This window comes from Corvus cornix, chromosome 5 (assembly GCF_000738735.6).
Source record: "Corvus cornix cornix isolate S_Up_H32 chromosome 5, ASM73873v5, whole genome shotgun sequence".
Taxonomy (NCBI): domain Eukaryota; kingdom Metazoa; phylum Chordata; class Aves; order Passeriformes; family Corvidae; genus Corvus; species Corvus cornix.
The window spans coordinates 40,180,829-40,203,986 of record NC_046335.1 but is presented as its reverse complement, the minus strand read 5'-3'; the positions used below and the strand labels follow the sequence as shown (position 1 = coordinate 40,203,986).

Sequence of the window (23,158 nt, the reverse complement as noted above, 5' to 3'; positions counted from 1 at the left end):
AAGCTACTGAGCAGTAGGAAATTCTTGTTATGCCATAAATTGCATCCTCGCACCAAAGAGTAAATTACTTTCTGGTCATTCCATCTGTCAGTCTTCTTCCTCTCAGAAGAAAGCTTTTTGCCTTTTTTTTTTCCCATTCTCTATCTATTGTAAGAATCAGTCTTGTGACTGATACATGTCTTTTGTGAAAACTGATTCAAATGCAACAGGAGAAAGTCCTGGTGTCTGCCACAAGCGGGTAAGTGGAGATGGAGATTGGATAGCTGAGTATGCCAACACAGGGCAACAAAGGCTGGACAATCCACTAGGGGAAACATTACTAGGGGCCCCACCTGTACTCTGAGTGAGTACGCTGGCATTTAAATTCCTCCCAAAGCAAGGGGATGTAGGAGGGTGAAAGACCTTCAGTGTTGGAAAGCCAGAACATTTTTTAAACATTCATGTTTTTAAACCTTCTTTTTGGAAGTCAACATTAGATTTTACAGAGTTAACAATAAACATGCTTTACAAAACCCCAAATTTGCTCTTCAACTCAGATCAGGAATGTGAAAAGCCTACTATTTTGCTGTCAGAAAAAAATCAATGTCAGCCTTCAAAGGAACAAGTAGTAGCTCATGTTGTTGATAGGTGACGATCTAAGGCAAGCCAAGCTTTCTAGAGAGCAATATAAGCTTTTGATAAACCAAATAACATGGTTAGTCTATAGACATGCTTTGGGACTCACAAATCTCCAGAGCAGAAGGTCAGACATGAACATGATCTTGGGTAGACAAAAGCCAGTCACTTCCCCCAGTCACATCCTTTGGTCTAGCTAAGGCTGTTTCCTCTCCCGCATCGGCCTGACCGAGGACCGCCGGGATGGGAGCCCGGTCCCGGGTGGCTCAGCCCGGGACTGGAGGGCGCTGCGCTGTCACCCCACGGCGGTCCGGCCGATCCCACACCGCTGCCCTGTGCCCCGGGCGGGGAGCTGCGCCGCTAGCTCGCCCGCCTCGCTCAGCCGCCGCTGTGCTGAATGAAGGGCATAATCCCGCGGCGCCCGTTCCCAGCGCCCTCTCCTCCCGGGAAGGCAGCGGGGAGCCCAGCCCGGCTTCCTCACACCGCCGCATCGCTCGGTCACCCACACGCTCCCCGGCTCGCAGCGCCCGCGGGCGCCGGCGCCTCCCGGAGGCCGCCCGGGCTGCGGCGGTGACAGGGGCTCCAAGCCCCTCGCCCCGCCGCCCCCTCCCCTTCCCCTCTCCCGCCCGCCCCCTGGCCCTCCTCCCGTCACTGATTCGGCGCCGGAGCCCCGGGTGCCCGAGCCCCCTCCCAGCCCCGGCCCCCGCCGCCGCCGCGGCTCCCGAGCTGTCAGTGCGCAGGCAGCGCCGCGGCCCCGCGCTCCGCACCGCGCTCCAGCCGCGCTCAGACCCGCCGCCGCGGAGCCGCCGCCGCGGGGCGCAGCAGGTACCGTGCCGGGGGAGCCACCACCGGTGGGGCCGGGCTGCGCCTGCAGGGCCGGGGATTGAGATGGGATCCCCCGCTCGGACAGGGGCGATGGGAGTGGGGCCGAGGGCGGGCCCGGCCCCGGCGGCTCCTGAGGGGAGGCCGCCGGTGCGGACCGGAGGGACCGTCAGGGCTCTGGCGGCGGCCGCCGTGGTCCTGGAGAAGGCGGGCTGCGCTCGGGGCACGCTGCGGTGTCCCAGCCCGGGGCCCTCGGGGCGGCGGGCAGGGCGCGGGCGGCCGCCCGGGCGGGCTGCGCTCCTTCCGTTCCCACCGAGCGGCTGGACAATAGCGGGAAATGCCCGAATTACCTTCCCTCACACCTTTCATTTCCAATATTAAATGGCTGTAGAGTTTTTGTGTGGGAAAGGGTATGCAATTTTGGCCCCACTTGTCGTGGAGCCCAGGTAGGAAAATCTCCCAGGGACTCGCCATGGGGAAGAGCATCCTGGCAAATTCCCACAGGGACAGTTTCTCAGGTGGGAAATAGCATTAATCTTGCATGAATCTCTAGTTTCTCGGTGGAACTAAGTCCCGAGGGTTTTCCCAAGAGTAGCATATGCAACTAATTCTGTAATGTACAATTTTCTGTTAGATAATATGACTTAATCCTCTGTGTACTTGGCCATCCTACTGTCATCTCCTCAACCCACTGCCTAAAAGCTCTTAGAGAAGTAGGTCAGTATCTCCAGATGATGTTTCTATTAGGCACTGGTGAGTTTCTGCGCTGCCGGCTGACTAGAAGGCAGCATTGTGACCCTTCCGTTTATGCACATTCTGAATGAGCCGAGCTTCAATTATTCATTCTGATGCTATTGCAACCTTCTGCAGTTTCTCTTCTCCAGGGACATGATGTGTAACAAGAGTTTGAAACACTTTGCCAGTGAGGCTGCAATCCTATCTAGGCACATGGCAGCTGTTTGCTTGTCTAGCCATTTTTAAGGGTTAATTTGTAGCACTAGGAGGTATGCCGAGGAAGAATGAGGATTCCCAGCAGAGCAGCATTACCCTGTGCATTCCTTCTGTTTCCCTCTAAAAAGCTGTAATTCAAGGTACTGAATGGTTCGTGGACTATGCTCTACAGATGAGTTCTATCTTTTCCATCTGAAAGAAGCAATGCCTCCAGAGGGCATTTGGTTACCATAATGCAGAACCTATGGCTTCGATATAGAATTGGTTTAAATCTGATAATTTGTTGGTATTACAGACATTTGCTGTTTTGTAGATGAAGAAGCAGATGCAGAAATAAAATACATTGGAACCAGAGATTTGGCGCCAAATCTCGGAACCCTGTTTGTTGTTATTTATGTTTTTGTTGTGTTGTTATTGTCTATATTTTACTTGTGTAATCATCTATCCACTGTGCTGTGCTCTGCATTCATAAACTGTGAACCATTCATGTTTTCCAAATACAGAAGACTGGGTGGGCCCACAATGGCAGCGTACTTAAGAGAAAATGGGATAACTATCCTGTGACCTGTAGTCACGGAGTGTAGGATAGCTTCTATAGCCTCCATTTTAATAAAAGGTGTCTTTTGGAAGAGCAGAAACATGGCTTGTTCATCACCAGCTCTTGGAACACTTGTGTAAAATAGTAACCTAGATGAACACAGGCATGCAGAGAAAAATGATATGTCAAAGGTGTAAAGAGACAAGATAGTTTGAACCGTCTGTGCAGAGCACCCTGTAATATGAAGACCAAAAGAAAAAGAGGCCAGTGCTGGCGGAAGCAGACGTGCAGTGAGTCTCTGAGTGATCGCTGTCATTGTGCCAGAATTTCACCCATTCTTATGGTTAATTACAGGCAGAAAGTGTTGAAATGAACTGATACGATAGTGACAGTAGATTTTCAAGGAGGTGAGTACCTCTGAGAGTATAATATTTTCAACTGAGAAACATCTCCCTCCAAGAGATACTCATCTCTGCATTGACTCTTAGGCAAAAGAATAGAGAGAAAAGGAGGGTTTAAAATTGCTAGAGTCTTACAGATGCTGAAGTCTAGGACTTTGTTATCAGCATCTGAGGTCAGATTTTAGGATTTGGTGGGTTTTACTCCAGAAATCTTCCATTCAGCCACCTTTTTAAATCACCAAAGTATGAAACTGCATTCTATTCCAAGGTACACAGTTAAGGAAAATTATGTTTCACTGAATTACAGTTTATTGACTGGTCTGTAGGGGTGAGGTTCTTTTTACTGTCTTGGAAGACATTAAGGCTTGGTCATTTGATAGTTCATCTTAAAACATTTGAAATACTGGCTCTGATTTTCACCCACTAGAAATTAAAAGCCTCTTACTTCTCGTTTGGCACTCAGAAATATGGTAAAGATCCTGTTGGTCAACCAATCCAAGTGGAAGTAAAGCCAGGACTTTGTTTTTCCTTCCAGCTTTCCTGTACCTTTTGTGTCTCCTAGATAAGGAAATTTGCATGAGGTTCAAATGAGATAAGCCAGTACTACACCGCTGCTGTGCTGCTGGTGCTCCCTCAATACCAGGTCTACCCCTGAGTTCTTTCTTGTCCCTGTAAAGCTTCTCTCTAGTTGCATGCTTCCTCCAGACAGGTTAAAGAACAAAGGAGGAATTCCTGCTGCATCTAATCAAAGGTCTGAGGTTTCCAGCAGAGGTAACACTGCCAGAATCAGATGATCACAGAGCAAGTAGTAAGGGATTACTCCCGGGGCTAATAATTGATTACTAAAAACAGTGCAAACAGTGAAACGATGAAAATTCATAAAGCCCTATTTCTCCCTCTTTACCCTCCAGCTGGTTAATTCACACCATGCATGTTTTCTGCTGTGCCAGGGCCTCAGCCACAGTGCCAGGAAAACTATCCAGATTGGGTTAAGGAATCTGGGGACTCTGTGGTAGTGACTACTGGAATAAGAGTCGGGGCTAGATGAGAGAGTTAAGCCTCTGTTGTCAGGAGGAATACCAGATCATCTTTATTCCAATGTACACAAAGGCTTACTGTCTGCAATGTGCCTGCTTGTGACCGCCATGGCTGGCATTTATGCTCCGAGGAAAAGATCCTGCAGTCATTGGTCAAGAGCAGATGCAAAGGAAATGTTCAATCCACTGAAATCAGCCAGCTCCCCTGGTGCTGCCCTCAAAGCATATGCTGCTGTTGTAACTCCAGTGAATGTAATAAATTAGGACATTTATAGTATATCCTTAAATCTACGAAGAGAAATGGTCACATCTTTCCCATTTGTTTTGTCAGTATTCCAGCAGGTTCTAACAGAATTGGCTTTTGTTCAGTTTATCTATTAAAGGCTATTTGTAGAATAAGAGTGAGAGATTTCATTTGGGTTTTGGATTTTTTTAATGTAAAAGTTGAGATTCTTCACTATGGTTGCACATTAATGCAAATATTTTCTTTGGTGAGGTGTGGGGCATAGCAGGTGAAGGAGCCTATAACTGGGTAAACGTGATTATCTGAACAGGCAGGTCTTCTTTAAATAATATCAGAAGATTCAGAGCTCATAATCTGTATGCTTTTAGTATGTGCCAGTCCTTCAGAGAGGCCACAAGCTGCTTAACACTGACACAGTAGCTGTGTTGGGGTGTCCTGGATCTGCTTTTGGTCAGTGTTTTCTTACAGGACCTGGATGGTAATGTAAGGAGTGGGTATATCACATTTTCCAGGGACAGAAAACTGTGACACTCGAAATATGCTGGAGGAAAAGATTAGAATTCAAAAATTTTCCAACAAATTGGAAGAACTTCTAGGAAAAGAGTAGAATGAAGTTCAGTAGGGATAAATACAAAGTACTACAATAAGGAAGAAATTACCAACCACATAAGTACAAGACAGAAGTAAATGACTAGGTTGCAACTATGCAGAAAAGAATCTGTTATGATAGATCACAAGCTGAACATGAGTCAGTGTCATGCTGTTGCAAATGAAGGCAAACATCTTGCTAGGATATGTAAAAGACATGGAGGTCTGGAAGACGTGAAGTAATCCTTTTGCTCTGAGGCTAAAGCCTCATCTTGGAGGCTGGGCAAAGTTTTGATTACTGCACTTTGAGACAGGTGCAATTCAATCAGAGGGAGTCCAGAGGTGGGCAGCAGGACTTATCACAGGTCAGAAAAATGTGACCTGCAAGATGATTTGAAATAACTGTAATTTTTAGACCAGAAATTTGACAGGGGAATATAACAGTCTTCAGATAAAAAATAGCAGAGGGAATGATCTTTTCTTTGGGCTCATGGTGGATGGAGTAGAAAGCAAGAAGCAGCAGAAAGGATGATTATTTTAAACTAAGAGAATAATCTTCCAGGACCTAGGACAATAAAAACTGTCAAATATTTGATCTAGGGAGATTCTGATGACATTTTAAGAACAGCTTAGACAATCATCTGTGAAGAATCCAATAAGGCTAGTGATCCTATCATGGGAAAGCACCCTGGACTGTTTAATGTCTAAAGTTCTCCTCTAGACCATTCTTCTATCATTTTATGAAGGCAACGTGATCATTTCGTGTAAATTAAATGAAAGAAGTCTGCTGGCCCTGTTCTGATGTTTGTCTGATATACAGGGGTATATCACAGCAACAAGACCACAGACCAACTCTTTCTGAAAAAAGCCTGAAAGAGGAGTAAGAGCTTACTAGAAGACAGAAGAGGTCTCTCTTTTTGGAAGAAAAAGGAAGGAATGGGACATTCTGATTTCTCTGGAGCAGATGCTTGACTGAGTCCGTGAATGCTGAAAATAGTGCTATGGAAGAAGAAAAATTAATGAAGATTAGCAGTTAGTAAAATTACCTGAACTGAAAATACAACTCTTCTGGTATTTTATTCCTTGAATGAAAGGTTGTAGTCCAAAAATGGTTTTTAGAGGTAAAAAAAAATAAAATCATGGAATTCAGAATAGGAATAAAATAAAACATAGTCCCATGATTTATATTTTTAGGCATTTCTCCAGGGAGAGAAAATCTAGGTCCTGTAGTATTCATGGTTTAACATATATTGTTTAATATAAATGAACAGACAGTCCCCTGTGCATGATGAAAAATCCTGGATCTCTCTGAGGAGACAGGTAGAAAGAAGAAAGAGATCAACTCTTTTGGATGCTGCAGTGGTGGGCTGCACGTAAGATCCTGAATAGAACACATTCTGAGTCCAACCAAATAATTTTTTAATCTTCTAAAGGGAGAGGGATTTTTCTCTCTCCTCAGGCTTTAGACCTTGGCACTCAGACAAAAAGAAAAGGTCTTAGAGAAGTTAAAGACGTACCGGGAGGAGTGGAAGTGTTTTTATACCAAGCAGGCAATAGGGAATTTTTTCTATGAAAACAGGTACTCCCTAGGACTGAAAGGCTACAAAGCAACTGCTGGGAAGAATCTGTGTTGAATGAACAAGACAAGGAGAAAATGAAAATTTGGCTGCACTTTTTACTAGCCTGTTTTCATGGAGCTGTTGCTCAGTGAACATACTAGCATAACAATCTCTTGTAATTTAAACACTCTTAGGCTGGAATTATCCATAAATTGATGGAAATCCTCATTTTTTATTTACTCTGGGACACATGAGCACAAACCATGACACTATATAAGCTGTGATGGATTTTCCCCCTCCCCCCATCTTGCATTACTGTGGGAATGCCTTGGGAAAAATAATTATATGCTTAGAAAGCCAGTCACTTGATGCCCCAGATATTTCAAAGTGAATTCACATCCCTTCCACTCAAGGACTGAGCAGTGCTTCACATCAGCTTGTACCACTTTGCCTGAGTTTATTTCCTCATTTCTCTTCCCATCCTTCCCTTTACTGTCTTTACTTCTCATAGGAGTGTATGAAACACTCTTTATTTGAGAGACACAAAGGGTATCCAAAAGAAGCCTTACTGGGATCCAATGCTAAGGAAGTTTAGCTTTAGAACAAGGTGGCTCTGGAAGGTAATAAAGAAAATATAGCTAATGTAAAAAATCCTATTTTTACTCTTAGAAGGAGGCAACAAGGTGAGGGGGTTATTCTCTAGGAAACTTGGGAGGAAATCTGAGACAGGCTGTGCAGAAAAATATTAAACATGCTGGTGGGGATTCTGCAGATGGTAAATGTTTCTCCTAGTGGAAAATGTTGATAATTGTCTTGAAAAGGAGAGGTGTTAGACAGAAGTAGCTACAAGGAAGGTAGGGGACTGAAAGAATTTGAATAGAGGAAGCACTGTCTTGAAATATGAACTGAATATGAACATTTGGGTTTCGGGTACATGACTGGAATTTCTCAGTGTGGTTGTGAGGAAATTGTGTAGGCTGCTGCAAATGGCCCTACTTTCAGTATGAGCTCTGTACTTAATGCAAAGTAATGATATCCAAGCCTGCTTTAAATGAAGCATCTGCATAACAGGGTTCAGAGCAGCCATATCCTTCATGTTCTTTATGTTATGTTCAGCTAGGGTCTAAAAGTCAGGTAAAACCTGCCAAAGCATTGCTTCAGTTGTTATTTCAGTATTTTAACAAAATTATTTTCCTGTGAGCAAAATCAGAGGCATCAGCTTCAAGCTGTCAAAGGCAATTTTGCCTGGGAGAAAACTGGCTGGTCACACACGTGAGCCAGGAATCTGTGAGCACTTGATAGGCACTGAGCACTTCCTCACTGTGAATGAGCAGCTGATGAGGGAACAGCAGTGTCCAGCAGCGCTTTTTGGTGGTAATGCCAAAGCCTTTTACCAGTAGCTCCCCAGTGCAGATGGAGTTTTACAGAAATAGTCACACAAGCATTTCTGCTGCCATTATGAGGGGACTGGCGTTTTTTATACACTGGAAACGATATAAAGCTAGAAAGCAGATATTGGAAAAGCTTTGTAAAGGTATATGTGTACTGAGGGCATTGTTCAGCAAATGCTTCTCTCTGTCCCTCCATCCAGGGCAGTAGATTCTGCCTTGTAGGCGGCAGCACCTCTGTGTCAGACTGTCACAGAAAAATCCAGGTTCAAAAACTTGTGAAGTGAAAACTTGACTTATAGAGGGTGTTGGGGAGGAACTTCACAGTTCCCTGTTGAAAAAGATGACAAGCTGATTAAATCAATGGACCAAAATATGCTCAGTGTTTTAAAAGTGGAAGCAGAAACTGTGGTTTTCCTGAAGATATCAATTATCAATTCACAGCCTTGGGTTGTCTCATTTGCAACAGCTCTAGCCTTCTGAGAAATAATTGCTAGTAAAATGGCTAAAAACTTGAAAGAGCTCAGGTTGCAGCTGTCTATAGATTTTCCTCAGAGAGGTCTTGCCACAAGGAATTTGGCAGGTAAGACTCCCAAAAATGGGGAACTACACATTGCTGGTTGTGAAGTGTCAGTATTAATAAGCATGACAATTACTAACCCTGCTGATTTACTTTGCTACTTTTAATTGTGTATCTGTAGATATAAAAGAAAGAGTCCTACTGGGACAAGTATTGGATAAATCTGATTCATTAAAAACAATTGATGTTGAAGATCACTATATGTATTGAAGAATTTCATTGTTCATCAAGAACTTCTGTTCCATACCAGGGGAAGTCTCTATCTCAAGACAGTGTCTGGTAACAAAAATGAGAGTAGTCACAGGCAGTGATTATTCTTTCAATGATTGTTTCTTGATCTGTCTACCAATTCACTGGGTACAAAAACAACAGGATTATCATGGATAATAGGAAGAAATTCTTTCCTGTGAGGGTGATGAAGCACTGGAAGAGGTTGCCCAGAGAGGTTGTGAATGTCCATCCTTGCAAGTGCTCAAGGCCAGGTTGGATGGGGGTCTGAGCAACCAGGTCTAGTGGAGGGTGTCCATGCCCATGACGGAAGGTTGGAACTAGATGATCTTTAAGATGTCTTCCAACCCAAAGAATTCTATGATTCTATGATCCTGTTGGACAGTTGGAGAACAGGACCAGAAAAAAGACTCATTAGCACATGTGGACTTTGACTGACACCCCTTTATCCCCACACAGAGTTTTCATTCTGGAATAATACTGGCCTCTGCTGAGTGCATGATGCTTGTTCTCTGGCTCCAGGTCTGTGTCCTGACCCAGCAGGAGGAGGGGCAGAAATGAAAATGCCAGAGCAGAGATGAAAGATACATGGATCTTAATGCCTTTTATCACCTTCTTCACTAAACTAGAGCTCAGTGAATTTTCAAATTGAGATGTTGCAGCATGTTGACAGTGAAGAGCAGCACTGCAGTGCAATTCAGTGTTCTCTGAGTTTCTTTACAGTAATGAAACAGCAGGGCTTGAAAAGAAATGAATGTGGTGTTTTGGCTGAGTGTGATGGCAGATGTTAAAAGACAGCATGTTTTCCTGACTTACCTGTCAAGACAAGCTAAAGAACTCACAAGGAAAGGAGCATTCCTGTAGGAAAATGCCCCAGTACATGAAGAGTTTTTTCAGATGGATTTGCAAAGCCTGCTGTCAGAGAACACTAGTCAATGGCATGTAACATTTTCTCAGGGTATATTGTAGTGTAGCCTTTGGTGGATAAAATGACCAAAGCAATGTTTCCGTTGATAAAACACAGTGTTAGAAGTTGATTTATCAAGCAAAGTAAAACTAATCTCATCCTTTCTGAAAGTTTTCTGTTAACTGCAAGTAATCAGGATGGGGACCAGATTCACCCAACCTGTGAAAATTTTTGGATTGCTAAATCAGCTCATAGCAGACAGTGAGTTCAGACATAATTATAAAACAAAAAGGGTTTTTTTTTCTGTCATGGCATGTAATCCCAGCTGGCACTCAGCTATCCATTAGTTCCCATAGGGGACTACTACTGGACTCCACAGGTTCATCCTAACTTGAGATTTGATGATCAACCAGCAAGAACCAGCATATTCCCTCTAGCTGTTACTCAGGTGGGTGATGTGGCAAGTCTTAGAGAAATGACTGGAGGGCAACATTCCAGTGAGTGGAGGAAGGGTTTGAAAGCAACTTCTGCAGGTGCAGAGTTCCATGAAAGAATGATGATTATTTGCCCACTGAAGTGAGAAAGAGAGAGAAGGTGTAGCTATGCAGCTATAAAAGAAAACAGAAAAGAAAAGTCTAAAACTTGTTCTTTGTTTGATTGGGACCTTACACTGCAGTTAAATTAAAATCATATATTGGCTGATACAAAGTGCAAGAGCACAGACCCACAGAAAGAAAATTGAAGACATAAAACCATTACAGAGAGGACAATGAACAAGCCTCTAGAGCACAGACACACAGAAAGAAAATTGAAGACATAAAACCATTACAGAGAGGACAATGAACAAGCCTCTAGAGCACACCACAGGTTCCAATATCTCTTGTAATATCATCACAATTTCAAGTACAACAGTCTTCAACAGGAAGGTGTAACACAAAAGTTTCAATTCCTGTAATGCAGAGACAGTCAAAATTGCTTTCCTCTTTGACACCTCTTTGTGGGGCTCAGGTTCCACAGGTTCCTATTAGGTCCTGGACAAATAAACCTACTATTAACAGTTGTTCTCATTCTTTGTGAGGAAATGAGAGAAGAACATGAAAGAATCACTGCAAGATGTTGCCCAGCTGATGGTGCTATACCATGCTGCTGGATGACTGGGAATGTGAATAGAAGTGGAAGGCAACATGGAACAGGAAGGAAAGTCTGTACAGCCTGTGTTTAACTGGAATACTTACTCTCATCTTGATGACCTTTACTTTAATGTCTCTAAGTATTTGTTACAACTAAGGATTTAAAGAAAATTGACAAATACAGCATCAGCTCTGAGAACAGCCCAGGAGCCTCCTCTTCTGGTGGGCGTGATGGAGGGTGAAGGAAACTTCCTTAGGTGCATAGAGGAAAGTGTGGTTCAAAAAAAGACAAATATCTATCTATACCGTAGGTAAATTTACCTATAGTAAACACCTACTGATGGTCTCTCAACTCTTGCTGGACTTTCATTTGTTAGCAGAGGGAGTGGAGATTTTCCTGAGAGCAAAACTTTACTTCACTGGGAGTAGTGTAGAAAAACTGCTAGAAAAAGTCATGATGTGTAACAGTAAAACAGAAAGAATAAAGGGGCTAGAATTCGAGTGGATTCCAGAGTACTGATTCCAATGTCATTCTGCCTACCTAGTGTTTCCACTTTGGCACTCACAGCTCAGTTTATGCAACTGAGTTCAAAGCAGAGATTTTTTTTTTCAAATGTCCCCAAGGATGTGAACTATCCTGCCACTTCCGGAAAGCCCTAATAAGTTTGTGATCAGTGGGGCTTTCTAAACAGTTTTTCTTTCTGTATGAACCCTTTAAAGTCTCCATGCTTCATAAGTTATTGGGAAAAAACATGTATCTTTTTCCTGTACAAACTCTTACTAAAAGAGAAAAATTACGACAGTAGTCTGTGATGCTGAACCCGTCTGCATTTTCCTTAGGTTCCCAGTTTTTGTCTCCAACCCAGAAAAGTCTTCTGTAAACACTTCTAAATTTTCTTCCTCTTTGCCTCTTAAGAGTCTCTCATTTGTATAGTCATTACCTTCCTCTTCACCTTCTCCTTTAGCACTGCTGTAGTACCAACTGGGTCGTGCTTGTTCATTCCAGTTTTGTCTGATGATGAAATAAAACCATTTTATTTCATAGAATCATAGAATCGTGTAATGATTTGGATTGGAAGGGACCTTAGAGATCCTTTAGTTCCAACCCCCCCTGCCATGGGCAAGAACACCTTGCACTAGACCAGGTTGTTCCAAACCCCATCCAACCTGGCCTTGAGCACTTCCAGGGGTGAGGCATCCACAACTCTCTGGGCAACTTGTTCCAGTGTTTCACCACCCTTACAATAAAGATTTTTTTATAAATATCTAATTTGAACCTACCCTCTTTCAGTTTAAAGCCATTCCCCCTCATACAATCTCTACATGACCTTGTGACAAGTCCCTCTTCTGCTTTCTTGTAGCCCTTTAGGTACTGGAAGGCTGCAATAAGGTCACTCTGAAGCCTTCTCTAAGCTGAACAAATCCAGCTTTCTCAGCCAATCTTCAGAGAAGAGGTCCTCCAGCCCTCTGGTTATCTTTGTGGCCCTCCTCTGGACTCACTCAAACATCTTTAATATCCACATCCAGGATATTACGTTTAAATATCTTAAACCAGGTGAGAAGCTTAAAATAAAACCCCCGTAAATAAGTCTTGTTCATTTTTAAAGAATCATTTTGCCTTTGGAATAGCCTGAACTGCACTGAACTGCACTCAGCATTCTTTCTCATAAAGTGTCTGTTATCCCAGTAGGGGTACTGGTACAGTCTCTCTGGCAGTGTCCTTATGCTTCACATGGTTTTACCTCCACAGGCAAAAAAACCCAGAACTTTTGTGGGAAAGTCCTCCTGCTACGTGGCTTCTAGCCCTGCCACCTGGAACAAGGAAATTGCCCTCTACTCCATCCTCTGACTTCTCTGAGTCCTCTCTCTCTAGAATTTGTTTGTAGTGTGCAGTCTGCCTTTGGGGCCTTCCTCTCTCACTGTCTTAACTGAGATCTTTATGGTATCACTGCCAAAGTGTCAGATACTTTCTTTTACCTATCAAAATACCTCCTGGTGTTCCAGGCCAGACTCTTTGTTAATCCTTTATGCCAGTGTGATCTGCCTTCTGGTGCAGCAATATGGTTCCTGCTTGGAGAGATGGGATGCTCCAATAAAGCCTTATTGCACAGTCTCAGCATCTCTTGTGCACACCAGGTAAAAGAAATGCACTCATGAACCAGTTTAAGAAAGGAAATTATGTTTGGGAGTGAGAAAAGAGGTGGTTTAACTTTGGCAGTACTGTAACTGTAATGGGATCCATGTGAAAATTCCCACTGTTGAAATGGTCTCAGTGTTTTATGTCTAAAGGTAGCAGTGGTAAATAAACACTGCACAGCAACAGACTTCTGGTTTTCTCAAGATGTGGTTTCCAGTCTCGTCTGGCCTCTGCTTTCACAGAAGCTGTTTGTCACTGAACTCCTTCCCAGCAATGACTAGTTTTTTCACTATTTATTGCTGGTGTAATTTCAATGATTGCTTATCAACAGTTGGTTTAACTGCATGTGCAAAACAACTTTATAGTATTCAACACATTCTATGAAGTACAGTTTAAACTCAAATGTTCTAGCAATGTTTTCTGTTCTTCCACTTCTGACCAGTGTTGGAGTATGTTTCTTTGCTTTGAAGTTTTAGTCCTGTTTTCTTGAGCAGTGTGTATGTGGTGGATGGTTGGATTTGTGTAATGTGTTCATTTAGAAAAGCATGTGAAAAAATGTTTACATCTTAAAGCATTCGTTTGCTGGGGTAACTCCTTGCTCCCACCTGGGGTTTATTCAGCCATCTTCTCTACTAAAACACCATTTTGTCTGTCTAAATTAATGTATTTTTAAATATACATAGTAGCCAAAATGGCAGATGCAGTGTGTAATCCTGGCACTTCAAATGTGTATGACAGATTTTCTCGAATGTTGTTAAAGGAGAAAAATCTTAATGCCAGAACTCTCGTGTTTTCCTTTTGGTCAGTGAATTTACATCATTTTACATAACATCATTTTAGCTTAAACAGAGTTTTTAGGGCTTCAGTTGAAATAGCAGGCTTAATTCATATTCTGAAATGCGGGCTAACAGTAGTGGCTGCTGCCAAAAAAGTCTCTCCATTTCCTTTTCCTGAATATGGTTGGAGTTAAGGCACTTGGAAAATAATTTTTGCCTCTCCACAGATCTTTAAGCACACAGAAGCTGGTTTATTATGTTAAAGGACTCTCCCTTGACTCAAGGAAACATTCAAAATTAAACACTTTCTATATTAATTCCATACATGTCTGTCATTCAAAGCGTGACTTACCGTTTCCAAAAGGCATCCTGAATGCTTTGGACAATGTCTTGCCTCCCAGGATTGTGCCAGAGTTAAAAAAAACCACATTCATCAAAAGCAGAGAAAGGCCAGAGCTGTAAGTGAATCACTGATTTTGTTACTCGTGTACTCTTTATACAGATTTTGCTTTTGAGGATGTGCTACAATTAATTTCTCTTTGATGTTGGAAGAACCGCTGCATTTGCATCATTATCTGATGCTCTTAATCTGTACTGGATGAGTGGAACAGACAGTATGTGGTATCTTGGGAAAAAAAATCTTACTAACTATAGTTCAAGAAGGATATTCATTACCAAGGCTTTCACTGATTCAAATAATTGAAACATTTGCAGCTGTCCTTAAATATATGGGTGAGAGCTAGGAAGAGCAGGGCTTTGCTCCTGCAGCTTACAGGATTTAAAAAACCTTTTAGTATCAGCTGATCCAACCATACTGCTTCAATTTTGTTTCATATCTCATTCTTCAGTGATATTCCTGGCAAAACTCCCACTGAAATTAAAGGACTCTTGCATAAGGTAGGACTAGGGAATCTGGATAATTAATATTTTGGAATAAAAAGAAAACCCTTGTGGGTTTCACAAGTAGGTCTGTCCTGCAAGTGTAGAAATGGGGTGACCTTTCTATTGTTGAATGTCCTTTTGTAAATCCATGTGTCTCAATAGAAGAGTAAAACTAATTGTCTTTTCACTGGTGGATTGATTCTGTTCCAGGACAGAAAAATCACCTCCAGCAAACACAAAACTATTAAAATTTCCTGGGTCATGCGAATGGTGAATTCTGACTTTCTTTTCAAGAAAGTTTTGCAGCTCGTGTTCTGCTATCTGAGTCAGTACCACTTTAGCTTCTTCTTTTCAGGTCATTAATTTAATGCCAGTGACCTTGAGAATTGTTTAGCTGTATCATGTGTTTTGTGCCTCCTATTCCAAAATTAGTTTCTTGACTTCTCTGTGGGCTGCTGTCCCTGCTGGTACTGCCTAGAGTAGATGCAGTAGCATACGTAGTTTATCCCTTGGGTGTACTTAGCTTCATTGCATGCTTCTGTGGTGTTGGGACAATAAGGAATGGAAGGGTAGGGCACAAAGGGCCCTAATTCATATGTAAATGTAATGAGAATAACACAGCTGCCACATGCTGAAGTCCCACTTTCCATCTCTAGCCTGGGTCTTTCACATCACTCTTCAGTTTTAGAGCTTCTGTCATAGCATGAACCTAAGGTGATGCCACAGTGTCCATGGCGAGCTTCACATCCCCGGTGCTATCTCTTCCCTGCCAGAAGAAAACTACACCAGTAAAAGAGACTTGGGCACCAGAAACAATTTTGGGGGGAGCAACAGGGCATTTTGGCAGCTTTGTCTTTCAGAATTACTATGACAGTACTCAAATGCAAAAGTTCTCTTGAGTTGCCTCTGTTTATGGCACCCCTGCAGCTAGATGAGTCTTCCTAATGATTGGCAAATTATTCTTAGACTGCTTTAGTGTGAGAGGCAGTTATTAGATACTTTCTAAATTATTTTTAAAAGAACATAAATAGTGCTGAAAGTGGTGAGTGGGAGCTGTCAAGGAAACAACTTGCTAATGGAAACGCAGCATAATTAACTGCCTTATTTAAACTACTTGTTTTTGAAAAGAGCTGATAAGTAAGGGACAGCAGCAGCAGAGGGTCTTTGCAACTGTATTGAGTGATCCAACATTTAATAGTGACCTTATCACAGAGAAATTAGCTTTCAAACAGAAACAAGGATAGTGGTCATTTGAAGAATCATAAGGTCAGATTCACTACACAGTTTATTAAGCTGTTTTGTCTTTCTGTGATTTTTGGCCAGCAGTGATGTGCTTGCAGTATCCTCCCTGACTCCTGGATATACTGAGCAAGGTCTGGAGCACAGGCAGCATTTTAGAGAAGCAGGCTGGTTGGTAAAAATGCAAATGCCAAATCCTTCCCTGTCATTTGTTTTCTCAAGAGCATACAGCCATGTCACAGTCATCCTCGTTCTTCGTGCAGCCACACCATGGTGCTCACTGGAATAACAATGAATGAGTACGAATCAGAAACATCTAATAGCCCTTATAAAGTTGCCTTTAGGGCTTGGTTTTCTAAGCTGAAAGCTGGAATGAGCCTGCCATGTTAGATATAGCATTCTGCAAAGATAATACTGCTGAACCAGAAGCTGAGCTTACGAGTGTGACGGTTTGGGATTTAGTTCTTGGTGGGATATTAGGGTCTATTATTATTGTTTAAATGGCAGCAGTAGCCAAATGCTGTACAGACATGGGAAGAGAGAGAGTCATTGACCTGAGGAACACATAAACTACAAAGTAAGGAAAAAAAAAGACAGCATGGAAGCAGATGTGTGACACTTAGCTATGGATTAATAGTTCCATTGAAAATGCTTCAGTTTGCTGGATGGAAAATAATCTATCTAGACCTGCCGTTAGCTGGTTAATTCCATGTAAGTGCCAGGGCTAGGGTTATTAGTGAGTGAATTTTAACTGTGAGAAGGCAGTAGCTGTGGGATTCAGTTACAGAATCAGGAATCATGATGTAGTAGGTCTCTAGTCCAAGTTCCTGCTGAAGGCAGGGCCAACACTGAGTGCAGACCAGGCTGCTCACGTCTTAATCCAGTCTTGTTTGTAAACTTCCCAGGGCAGAGATATCACAATCTCTTTGGGCAAACTGTTACATTCTTAGTTGCCTCATCATGGAATTATTTTGCTTATATCTGGTCTGAGTCTTCCCCTTTGGATTTGATGACCATTGTCTCTTATTCTTCCACCATGCCCATCAGTGCAGTACCTCTCACTGTTGTCTCAGGAACCACTGAAGGTGCTGGAAGGCTGCTGCTATGTCCCCCTGAAGTTTTCTCTTTTCTGTGCTAAACAAGCCCAGTTCAATCATCCTCTCCTCACAGGGCAGATGATCCAGACCTTAGCCAACTTGGCTGCCCTCTTCTGGAGTCACTCAAGTGCCAGCTAAAGAGAAATAATCGCAGCCTGTGGTTCCTGGCTGTGATCTGCTGATGCACTCCAGAGTGCTGTAAGCCTCCAGTGCCTGCAGGGCACAGCACCATCTCAGGTACAAATTACTGTTCTCCTGGACCTCTAGATCCTCTTCAGAGCCTTTTCAGACAGACTCCCAGCCAGTCAGTCACCAGTCTCTACCAACGTACAGGTTAGTCCGTCCAAGTACAGCATTTTGCATTTATCCTCAGTGAATTTCTTTTCCATCCATTCCACCAGCCTGTCTAGGTCCCTCTGAACAGAAGCTGTACCTCCAAGCATATTGGTCAACCATCTGTTTTGATGTCATCTACAGTCTTGATCAGTGGGCATTCTTTCTCCTTCTCAGGACATTGATAAATGATATTGAAGAGGACACCTCAAATTAAACATGAAATACTAGTTCTCAGGCCTGATAATACAGTCAGTTTTTCACTTTTCTAGTAGTCCACATATCTAATACCACAATTTGCAGAGAGGAATGCTGTGGGAGACTGTAACAAAAGCCTTGCTAAAATGCAGGTGACATCTGCTGCTCTCTTCCCACAAGAAGGCAATCAGTTTGATTAGACACAGTCTATGCTCAATTAAATAACATGTGCTAAATTACATGTCCTTTGACTAGAAATATGTTCTAAGAAGAACATTCCATGGTTTTCTCAGGGACCAAAGTGAGGGGCTAACTGGTCAACCACCCTGTAGTTTCACATGTAGTGCCACTTGTCCTTTCTGAAGATGGGTGCCACATTGCCTTTCTCCAGTCAGCAGGGACCTGCTTTGATCTCCATCACCTTTCAAAGATGATAGAGACTGGCCTCAAAATGACATCAGTCAGCTCTCTCAGCAACCATCAGTGCAGGCTGGAAGGAGCTGGCTAGGTCAGGAAAAACATTCTGAATTCAGGGGCATGGAGGAAAATACTGAGGTGTCACAGGCAGAATGGAAGCTTTGGACAAAGTTTATTAGAGAAGCCCTCCCTTCACAAACAGAAGCCACAAGGTACAGAAAGGACTCCCTGACTTTCTAAATTCTTTCTCAGAGAGGAGCTGAGGTGCACCTGGATACAGTCTTAGCCCCAGACTTAGTCAGTTGTTTATATCTAAAGAATTACACAGGTGTAATTGAGCTTTTATACAACTTTGTCCTGCAGAATTAAGGATGGCAAACCAGAAATATTTATATAAATAAAATCAATTATTTATTTAAACTTATTGCAATAATGATTGGGGGGAAAAAAGCTTAATCAGAATTATTTACTACACAGTATGGATAGCTATAACAACTAGTTTAGTGCACTGTTTTTGAAGCAATTATGTTAAAGCAATTATACTCAAAAGTAGCAGAATAATTGTTAAGCAGAGATTGATGTTACTTATTCATACCAACAACTGGGAAAATCTCTTTCATTCAACCTCAAGGAATAACCTTGAGGAGTGTCCCCACTGAAGGGAAGGATCTTCACACACCTTAGGGATGTATGCTAGAAATCTTTGCTGTGAGAAAGTGGCACTGGCCTTTTATGGTATAAAGTGATTGACCTTAACATGCATTCAAAATACACATTTTTTAGATTATGTGTTCTAAGGCTTACTCAGCAAAATATTATTTGTGCTGAAAAAAATGTGTTGGCAGCTTTTTAGTTTCTTCTCTTCAACACTTCTGACCCTCACTTCCTTATCAGGACCTGCACATCCTTGCTGCTCCCAGGAAGGAGCCTCAGTCTTGCATGTCCTTGTGGTGGGGGTGGTAGTTTGGTCAAGCTGGACACAGCATTCTTCAGCACTAAGAAAAGCAGTGTTATCCTTGCTCAGTGTTATCACTGATCAGCAGCCCATCTTTGCTCCACTGAACAGCAAACTCTCCTTGCTCAGCCCTTCACTGATAAACTTACAAGCCTTTCTAGGCTGAGAGCCCTGCTACAGTTTTCTGTGAGAGAAGTGATCTAAAGTAAAACTGGGACATGGACGGATATTTCTTTTAGTCTTTGCTAGTGTGCCATTTTCATGTAATTAAGTGAAAATTTAATTCATTCTTGGGTTCTTATGTATCAAAGCTGCACCTCAGATTTCAGCTTTGTTCTTAAGTGTAAAAGAGCAAGGACTGGGGTCAAGCTGAATTCCTGCTGGTGAGTGATTCTAGGTATCACATCTTGCCAAAGCAGGATCCCATTGCCACCTCACAGTCTATGTGGTTTCTGTCTGCTTTAATTCTATTACTAGGCCATCTCAGATGATTCAAATATTTACCCCTTTATCTTTTTTAATGCAGGATTTGTCTTCATCCCTCCCCCCCAATGAGTTGCATGTTTTGCTTCTGTTCTGCTGGTCTGTGAATTCATTGTTTGCAGGCTGGCAAGGCACCAGTTTTGGGGTGACAGATGGAGCAGACTGCAAACCAGACATTTGCCTCCTAGCCTGAATGATATTTTAATAAGCACAGAGAGGTGACAGAAAGAGAAGCTTCTCACTGGAATGACTGGCAGTTTTGTTTCCAGCCTGAAAGCGCTAATAGATAATTTTTGGCCTCAGTCCAAAAAAAAAAAAAAAGAAATTCACAGAACATAGAAGCAGAAAACCCTATTAGCTCCTAACTTAACCCTCTTTTTTAGGGGTCACAGAAGTTTTTATGTCTGATCTATTATCCATTTAGGGAGTTGTTTCCCCATTTTTGGTATTTCAGTTTTCTCTCAGGAACTATACACTTTAGGAGACTTTCCTTTAACTTATCATTTTGGTTTCCTTCTTTTTTTTTTTATTATTTCAATAATTTTCTCAATTTCCTTCCTTCCCTAAACATTCCTTCTTCTTCATATTTCTTTATACTCTTCACAGATTCATGTTGGAATAATGGGATCTAACAACTTACTTGGCCTCCAGCTTCCACATCCTGTGAAACAGCTACTGCACTGCAAGGCAATGGCATCTGCATGAGAATCTCTAGAGCATATGTCCTCTTCTCCCTGCCCTTCAGCTGTATCTCAGTTGTATAATACAGGGTTTGTGTAGGGCTTTGTTCCATCCTTGGTCTTATGAATAAAAAAAGGCACAACAAAAGGGAGCTCTGGCAAAGCCCCAGCAAGCTCTGAGATCCCTCTGCAGTGTGAGCAACATGGTGTTTTTCAGACAAGCTGTAGGATAGTCAGGCTTTCAAAGGAGAAGATTCTTCTTCTTTCCCTGAATACAGGTTTAAAAAGGTCTAGCTCTCACTAGGAAAATACAAAAGTGGTGCTGGGATCTGAACTCAGGTATGGTCCCACACACTGCTCAGAGAACGCACTGGAAACTTCTCCATATTTGGACATAGATCTTCATATCTACTTAGCTAGATTCAGGCCTGGATTTCAACTGCTGTGTGAGCTGTAAATTGATGCTGTTCCTGCTAAAATATGCGCTTCTTTTTTCTTTCAGATACAATGGTGACACTGAACGTTCAGATCATCTTTGGCCTCCTTTGCTGCATGATTTTTCTTCCTACAGATGGCTTCCCAGCAGATACCAGTGCTGAATTTCGCTCTGCTTTCTCTGTGGCCAGAACCAGCAGCATGGAAGGGAGCTCTGAGATGGTTATTACCTTTGACAAAGTGTATGTGAATATCGGCAATGATTTTGACCCCAAGACTGGATTGTTCCGCTGCCGGATACCTGGAGCCTACTACTTCTCCTTCACCGTTGGGAAATACCCGAAGAAAAACTTGTCTGTCATGCTGATGAGAAACAAGAATGAGGTGCAGGTAATTGTCTATGATGAGCATCACCGCAAGGAACGGAAGGTGGCCAGTCAGAGTGCCATGCTGCAGCTTGACTACGGGGACACAGTTTGGCTGCGTTTACATGGAGATCCCAAGTACGCTCTTTACAGCAACGTGGGCCCCTATACAACTTTCAATGGCTACCTGATCTATCCAGACACTTCTGCCTTCTTCCAGAATGCTCTTAGCTCTCAAGAGCTTGGGCCACACCCTCACACAATTCAGCAACTTCCCAGAGAGCAGAATGAAGCTTCACAGCGACACGTGTTGTCTGATCAACCAAACAGGGTACAAGACCCTCGCTCTGCGTTTTCTGTTGCCCGCTCACAAAGTCTCCTGGGGACAGATGAGAAGCAAACCCAGCATGAGCCAATCACGTTTGATACAGAGTTCGTGAACATTGGAAAAGATTTCAATTCCTCCACTGGCATCTTCACATGCCGTATACCTGGTGCATACTATTTCTCCTTCACCATTGGCAAAATGCCCTTTAAGACTATGTCAGTGAAACTGATGAAGAACCACAATGAGGTGCAGGCCATGATCTATGATGACAACCACTCCAAGAGGAGGGAGATGCAGAGCCAGAGTATCATGCTGCCTCTGCAATACGGGGACACCGTTTGGCTCTACAGCCATCAGCACGATGGCTATGGTGCCTACAGCAACCACGGCAAGTACATCACCTTCACAGGCTTCCTCATCTATTCAGAGGCTCAGCCAAAGTGGCTTCCAGGTGCCAGCTCACCTCAAGGGTCAAATAATTAAATGCAGATGTGAAGGGGGCATAAGAAGAGCCAAGGTGCCATGAACTTGGGTATAGCTCCTCCTTGAATATCATCCTCTACTTTGAGCATGCTGTCGTGTGTCCAGTGCTTTCCTTACGCTGCACGGTTGTGCCCTGTCTGCAGGGCCATGCTGTGTGCACCATTCATCCATAGAGGGGCCTTTCGGGTTGTGTCTGTGTGTCCCGTGTTGGTGTTTGATTTAACATAAAGCATGAGGTAGTTTGGGGGCAGGGGTGGGCCAGTGTAGTGAGATGCTGAGGATCAGAGAACTGCTGCAGTCATGTTACTGCAGATCTCCAGCATCCAGAGAGCAGAGGGTCTGGTGACTTTCCTTGTGTATCCGGGGAGGGAATAAATGTAATGAAAATGAATGTAATAAAAATACAAAAAATCTAAGTGTTCTCCGTTTGGAATTTGTTGCTACTTTTTGAGACTTGTGTGCTTGTCACTGGCTGAGGTACCAGCTCAGGTGAGAGAGAAGCATGGTAATTTTTGTGAGCTGCAGTATGTGTTACTGAGCCAGTCTGTCTGTGTGCACTGTTTTTTATCATTTGTGTGTGTGAAGGGTTGGTACCTCTTATGATTTTATTGCAAGTTTCACAATAGTTTGTGCTTTTCTTTATCTGATGTAGATGGAGTCAAGAAGCTGGGGTTGAGAATCTCAGCTTCCATTCAATAGAAAGAATACATTTAGAAACAAACAAAAGAGCAGGCATCTAGCTCTTGTAGTGAAAAATAAGGGCTCAAATCTATGAATGGACCATGCTCTGAAAGCTCAGAAGCAAGGTAAGTAAGAAGAATAAGAAGTGTATTTTTAAATCTCCAAAGATTTGGATCAGGAGCAGGCTCATCACATTATGTGTGAGGAGTACCACGCGGCGCAGTGGCACTGCTGACCACAGGGTTGTCACCTTCCCCAGAAATGAGCCCCTTGAACACAAGGGTGCTGCTGACCTCAGGAGTGTCACCTTTCCCAGGAATGAGCCCCTTGAACACAAGGGTGCTGCTGACCTGCCATGTGCTGCACCAATAGCCTCATGCAGGCAGCGTTGAAGGAACCAGAGGTGGGGTTTTCAGCATCCATGTTCCAGTGGTTTTGTACATGCCGAGTTCTGCCAAGAGTTTCTCCTGTGGAGAAGCTGCTGTGGCTGTAGAGGACCCTGCTGTGTTCCTACAGTCCGACAGATGGACAGACGCCTAGTGGGATCTGCTGAGGACATAGTGGGAGCACAGGAGGCTTCATCATAGCCCCACTACTGCTGTTTCAGTTGAGCTAAACCCTGGTTTGTATCCCAAAAATACATGAAGTGCAAAAGTACACCATCTTAAGCATGTACAAATC

At 43.0% G+C, this 23,158-nt stretch overlaps 1 protein-coding gene across 2 annotated transcripts; it reads left to right on the top strand.

Moving 5' to 3' along the window:
* The first annotated feature begins 1,318 nt into the window (after positions 1-1,318).
* C1QTNF4 (C1q and TNF related 4) lies at positions 1,319-22,212 on the top strand. Of its 2 annotated transcripts, XM_039553293.1 has the most exons (3): positions 1,425-1,440; positions 12,350-12,543; positions 20,688-22,212. In XM_039553293.1, exon 3 carries the CDS (start codon positions 20,693-20,695, stop codon positions 21,794-21,796), a length of 1,104 nt encoding a protein of 367 aa, XP_039409227.1. In that variant the 5' UTR covers positions 1,425-1,440; positions 12,350-12,543; positions 20,688-20,692; the 3' UTR covers positions 21,797-22,212. The 2 variants fall into 2 exon arrangements, with proteins under 2 accessions (XP_039409226.1, XP_039409227.1); XM_039553292.1 differs by lacking the exon at positions 12,350-12,543 and having other exon boundaries at positions 1,319-1,440.
* The last annotated feature ends 946 nt before the right edge of the window (positions 22,213-23,158 follow it).